The following is a 6,254-nucleotide window of genomic DNA, read 5'->3' as shown; positions in this document are numbered from 1 at the left end:
TTATGTTAATTAAATAATGGTAATGAAGAGAGCGGGTTTAAAGTAAATGTCCATTGTCCATTCGTGCGGCCATAAAGACAACTTAAGCAAACTGGATCGTTGTGTTGGGTTTGCGCAGAAAATTCGCGTTTCATTTTCCCGTATAGCTCTAAAGGATTGTTTGTTGGTGGTGTACATGTGTGTTTGTAAAACAGTCGTCATCGCAGTCCATTTCGCTGCCTGTGTCATGTTTCGTTGTTCTTGTTGGTTTGGTTCATTTTGAAATCCTTTTTATTACTGAAAGAATATGGCAATAATCCATAAAGTTTGATTAAAAATAAATGAAAATCCTTTGGCAGAAGAGGTTGTTGTAATGATAGTTTAACAACAAACATCATTAAATGTAATGGGCGGGAAAACAATGATGTTGTCATTTTTTATGGAGGAGCAGATTATGGGACGACAATCAACGAAAATTAAATCGCCAACAATAATGGTCATATGGTTTGTGGAATATGCCACATGTTCAGCGTAGAGATATCAGAGATGAAGGCAATTTACTTTTGTATGTCCACTAATGGAGGAGAAGAAATAAATTTGATGTTTTACTTTTTTTGAGAAAATTAACCTTTTATTTCTGTTAAATTGGAATAATAATAAAAATGAAAGCATGGATGTAGAGAAATGAGAATCGCGCAAAATATAGTTGAAAAGCCTAAATTTATTCAAAAAATACATAAAAAAGAATTTACCTTAATTTTTCTTATTTTTTATTTGGAACTATGTTCAGTATCTAAGAGATTTTATCATTAGATTTACATGGCCGCAATTATCGCAGGTGTTTTGTTTCACAGCATTTACACAATGGTCAATTGCAATAAAATACATTAATGGTTGGGGAGAGTTTGTTATTTTATTTTTGATACATGTGTGACTATGCAATGATTATAAAATAGAATACGAAATTATATATATTTTAGTTCTAGTTCGGCAGTTGATACATTACGTTATTCACAACGAAAATATTAAAACGTTGTTGGCACCATGCTGAAATTATTCAAAGGTTTATTTAACACTCAGCAGAAACCCGTTGAAAGCAATGCTAACATCGAAGATGATTTGACTTTAACATCAAGCATGAAATTACTGCAACAACTACGGGAACCTCAAGAACACAGCAGCACCACCACCAACACATCTGCACAGAAATCCAACACCAATCCATTCTCTTTGAAGAATCAACAACAGCAACAGTTTCCTGGCAACTGCAAAGTCAAATATCAGCACCAGGATGTTGTGCATGTTAAACCCTATGAGAAACGACTAGCACCAAATGAGACAATTCTTAATCAGAGACAAGCCAAGCGACGAGAGCTGTCGCTTTTAAACCATGCTGCTGTTTCCGATAATGATGGTGACAACAACACCAATATCATCAGCAACATTCATCACCGCAACATAACAACGGCAAGGCGCATACGACGACCTCCTTTATGGATGGGCCACTATGAAAAGACTAAAACCAACGAAAACGTCAACAATTACCGTAACGCTAAAACAAAAATTCCGTTTCTTCATAATGACGACGTTGAGGTGGATGTCCTTGCAGCTGATGACAGCAAACAAAGCGGTTCTGGTTGTCGAAGCGGCTTATTGGCAAAGGCACATTCGTTTATTATCGAATTTCTGCTGAATTCCTCCATTCATGGTTTTGTCTATTTGGCGAAAATGGGATTAAGTTTCATAGAAAGGTATTATGACATGAACACACGCATACACTTTAAGAGTTCGAGAAATTAAACAACAACTGTAAGGAATTGGAAAAAGTGAAGTTATTTGAAAATTAATTGCAAATTTTAAAGATGTATTGGAACGGTCAACAACAACAATTGTCAGTTATGTTTTATCTATAAAATCTTATCAAGTTCAAGGAAAAATATAAGAAAAAAAAAACAAAATTTATTATTTATATTAGTTAGTGCTTAGATTATGAAGAATTGAAATATGATATAAGCCTGTTATTCTTATAATGTTCCGTGAAATCTACTATTTATTTAAAAATGCCAAGTCACATTCATAGTCACATACAAATAACAGTAATATTTTACTACAGAAGTGGTAACGACAAATACTGCACAGTCTTGTTTTATTTGTAATTTGTTTTAAATTTTGAAGTTTTCTATATTCACGAATAACATATGGCCTGGTCTTGACCAATCGATATATTTATCTGTATTGTTTTCTGTTTTTTTTCTAGGACATTGTGGTTTGCATTTATCTGTGTGGCAATATTTAGCATTATATCGCTTAGCCGTCGCACCTGGCATCGTTTCCAAACATCACCAATGGTTATCTCAATGGATCGCAATAAATTGGTTTGGAATACCAGCTTTCCATCACTGACAGTGTGTCCCCACAAACGCATCGATGAGCTTAAAGTCGAGGAATACATTATGTAAGTATGTAACTGCGTTGGAACAACAGTGGTCTGGATACATGTGCACTTCACTACAGTTCGCTTCCCACCCAACCGAAACCATAGTAGATCATGTGGTTGGCAGTGTATGACTGTAGTGGCGGCGGCAATGATTTTGTTTGATAGTTTGTCCTTTAGCCAACATGCCCACAAAATCAACCACAATGCAGCAGGCAACGAATTGAGAGTGGATTAAAATTTATAGGTTTTTATAAGCTAGCTTATTTTATTTTTTATTTTTTGGAGGGTAGGAGTTGAATATTGTATAGCAAATCCTTTTGAAGGGCATATGACCAGTGGACGACAATCAATGTAAATTGTAAATGTATGATATTGACTGGGTATTAAAGTGACATTACATGGAAATATTTGTTTATTGATAACGACGAGTTTAATTATCTAAATTACATGCACTTTATTATTTCATTGATCAGATTTATAAGTTGTAGCAATTATTGAAATTCATTATGTTTGAAAGTTGTGAACTTATGTGGGGCTGTTTTACTGAAAAAATTTCAAAAAATTTATGAGGGCGTTTTAATTTATGCGCACAACACTGAACAATTTTAATTTATTTTAGATATTTTAAATATCTGTAATCTTATTTTTAACAAATGTTCAGTATAAAGCATTATTATTGTCAATATATTTCTGTGGGTTGTATAAAAACTGTAATTGACCAATATCTTATGAAAAATTCCGATTTCTCTCTAAATTAGAGAAAGCAGAGAATGAAAGGCCTTTAAGAATAAATGATTATTAATTTTTTAATATTGATTTACGACAGTTCCCATCCTGACGTATTTGTCAATGAAGAGGATAAAGAAGGCTTTAAGATTTTCATTGATAAGTTGGCACATCTCTCTTATGAAAATATTGATCAATTACCTCTGAACAATTCATATGGCATTGAGAGCGACCAATATTTGGATTTGCTCTACGAACTAAAATGGCATTTCGAACCGGAGATAAGCAGCGGTGCTGCCGTGAAAATGTTTATCTATGAAACACAAACTGAATTTGGTACCTGCCATTCGGTAAACAGTTTGGTGGCACGTTACAATTCATACGAATATTGGAAAAGTAATCAATGGAATCTTTTGCATCATGGGGCTCGGGTGACCGTACATCCGTTGGATGGAGAGATATATGCTCAAATTATTAATCTCTCAACCGCCTACGATGTTTTCTTCCACAGTGCTGGAGATATACCAAGTATAACCAAACAACGTTATACATTTCCTGAAACCGATTATACAACAGTGGAATTGATAGCATTGGAGATTTATACTGCGGATGCGGCTAAAGCGTAAGAATGTATATTTTATAGATGATCATTTGATAATTGATTTTTTCGTTTTTAAGATTCTCTACCAAGCAACGCAAATGTCGTTTCATATTCGAGGCTGAAGATATGCTTACCGTTCCGGTCTATAGTTTTGGTATGTGTATGGCTGAGTGCCGCATGTTTTTGGCCTTGAAAGTGTGTAATTGTGTGCCACATTTCTATCGGAATCGATGTAAGTTTCTCTTCTCACAACAAAAGGCTTAAGTTATTATTTCTCTATATATTTACAGTAAGGAATGGTCGAGTTTTACCTATCTGTGGTCTGCGAGGTTTGGCCTGTGTGGCTAGTTTGAAAAGTGGGTATCAAGGTAATAAAAATACTATTCAGTTTTTAATTGTTATTATTTTTTATTTATAGATGAAATGATATCCTTAAAATCCATAAAGCATAAAATCAATTGCAATTGTCTGGCCAACTGCGATGATTCGAACTTTTTTGTCCAATCCTACGTAAGTTTCATATTGTTGTACTTGAGTAGGACTAAATGTTACGAATTTCAGCGTTCTCGCGTCTGGTTTTTGGGAGCCAATTTACAATGGGGTATTATTGACTATCCCAAAATGCAATTGCGCCGCGATGTGCTCTTCTCCTTTGCTGATGTATTGGGTAATTAATTGTATTTGTAATCTAAAGGAAGTAATAATAACATTTGTTTGTTTTGTCTTTGTCAGTGTATATTGGCGGCTTGGTGGGCTTCTTTTTGGGTTGCAGTGCTTTAAGTTTTACGGAAGTAATTTTCTATTTTACCATAAGATTGTTTAGACGTCTTTTTTCTTAAATTTATTGTCATTGTATGCTTTGTATTGAAATAAATGTGTATATGTTGCTTGTCGTATTCTTGTGGTATTCCATGAAGTTAATTATTGTAATTGGTCTGTTGCCATAAATATTACAAGTCCATAATCTATTCTACCCTTATTAAAACAAATGATAACATTTGACAAGCGGAATATTTTGTGATTTGTATACATTCTAGCGTAAATGTTCTGTGGGAATATTAGGGTAGTGAACAATTTGTATTTGTTGATTTTTATATTAAAATCGTTGATTTTTATTTCTTAATTAATTAGGGAAAACTGGAAATGAGTTAAGTAAATTCCTTGTTGTTTTTCCTCATTGTGGTTTGGCAAATTAAAATTGAATTTTATGCTAACTAAAAATCATATGTATTTTATTCTAGCAGGTTCTCCATGTGTCAAGTTGGGAATTTCAATTAATAAATACATTTACCCTTTAAGGTCCGATATTTTGTTGTGGACTATCGCCAATTCTTATATATTTATGCCTTTTACATTTTGAAAACTAAAAATCGAATTGTTTCGAAATATGCCGAAGCATATTGCTGATAGATGTCATTTATGTACACCCACGTACTATTAAATGTTTCGATAAAAATTTTCCATTGAAGGCTGATCCTAATGTCACAGATTCATTTATTTCAATTTTTATTGTCCTGCTTTCTTTAGCAAATGTCGCTAAAGGATCGAGTTTATTTTGCTTTTTATTTTATTTTTGTAAATTGTTGTCATTGGCATTTATAGCTGTAGAACTTCCTGTATTGGTTGTTGATAGATGATTTGACATAAAGGCTAAATGACATCTTTCGAAAATTTGTACAAAGTTGACATGCAGACCTCGCTATATATCGTTGTATGTGTATGTATGGGCTTAATACGACAATAACCAAACATTGGCTTATACTTTGTAGATGACATCAACGTCAAATGTCATCTTAAATAATGAAACTATCCGACAATTATACTCTAGTTGGCTACATACATACGTACATATTGTATGTTTGTTTCGTTTTTGTTATAGTTATTTTATACTTGCAGAGGAATGAAAGCATGAAGTTATTTTCGAGGAGGGGTTTATGAAAATTTTGGCAATAGTTTTTACGATTGAAAGTGTATCATTATTAAGGATAATTTATTAAGCTTAAGATGCATATAGGGAAAGTATTTTTATACTTAAGTATGTAGGAGAAATTCCGTATTGTAACATTGGACCTAGGCATTGTCTTCTATACTAGATTAATAAAATCGGACGTTTATTATACGACTTCGTTTTTATCGACATATTGGTTAAATCGACGGTATATAAAAGACCCGAGATAAGGTTTGCTTTTTATTTGGTAATGCTTATAACTACTATCGACTTACAGCGACTAATTCCGCCTGTCCCTAGACCTCGAAATAAGCGATTTTGATTGTATTTAATACCAATGACCTTAAACATTTCTGCATCCATTTTGTGATTAGCTGCCCTCTTGGCATCCTACTTGAATTATTTAAAACGGGTTTAAACCTAAGTTTCTTCGTACTCGAATTCTGAAAATGCCTAACATTATCAGCCTAGCCTCGATGTAAAAATTTTGCTGCAAATAGTTTACCATTATATTTCAACAACAATAACATACAATACGCTACGGAGAAACAAACTACTCTAGC

At 33.3% G+C, this 6,254-nt stretch overlaps 1 protein-coding gene across 1 annotated transcript; it reads left to right on the top strand.

The window, feature by feature from the left end:
• The first annotated feature begins 1,023 nt into the window (after nucleotides 1-1,023).
• LOC133329470 (sodium channel protein Nach) lies at nucleotides 1,024-4,582 on the top strand. Its single transcript, XM_061537943.1, has 8 exons — nucleotides 1,024-1,730; nucleotides 2,237-2,434; nucleotides 3,243-3,764; nucleotides 3,821-3,975; nucleotides 4,034-4,099; nucleotides 4,162-4,253; nucleotides 4,305-4,410; nucleotides 4,476-4,582. Exons 1-8 carry the CDS (start codon nucleotides 1,024-1,026, stop codon nucleotides 4,580-4,582), a joined length of 1,953 nt encoding a protein of 650 aa, XP_061393927.1.
• Nucleotides 4,583-6,254: the final 1,672 nt, after the last annotated feature.

Source organism: Musca vetustissima, unplaced genomic scaffold (genome assembly GCF_032173495.1).
Source record: "Musca vetustissima isolate MV318-11 ecotype Yass unplaced genomic scaffold, APGP_CSIRO_Mvet_v1 utg6568, whole genome shotgun sequence".
Lineage (NCBI taxonomy): Eukaryota > Metazoa > Arthropoda > Insecta > Diptera > Muscidae > Musca > Musca vetustissima.
The sequence above is the reverse complement of the archived record's forward strand: the minus strand, read 5'-3'. Positions and strand labels throughout refer to the sequence as shown.

Bases quoted from the DNA above. Each gene is read 5' to 3' on its own strand.
- LOC133329470 (XM_061537943.1), top strand. From the start codon at position 1,024: ATGCTGAAATTATTCAAAGGTTTATTTAACACTCAGCAGAAACCCGTT. The intron at 1,731-2,236 runs GTATTATGACAT...TTTTTTTTCTAG, and splicing joins GGATTAAGTTTCATAGAAAG to GACATTGTGGTTTGCATTTA. The intron at 4,254-4,304 runs GTAAGTTTCATA...TACGAATTTCAG, and splicing joins ACTTTTTTGTCCAATCCTAC to CGTTCTCGCGTCTGGTTTTT.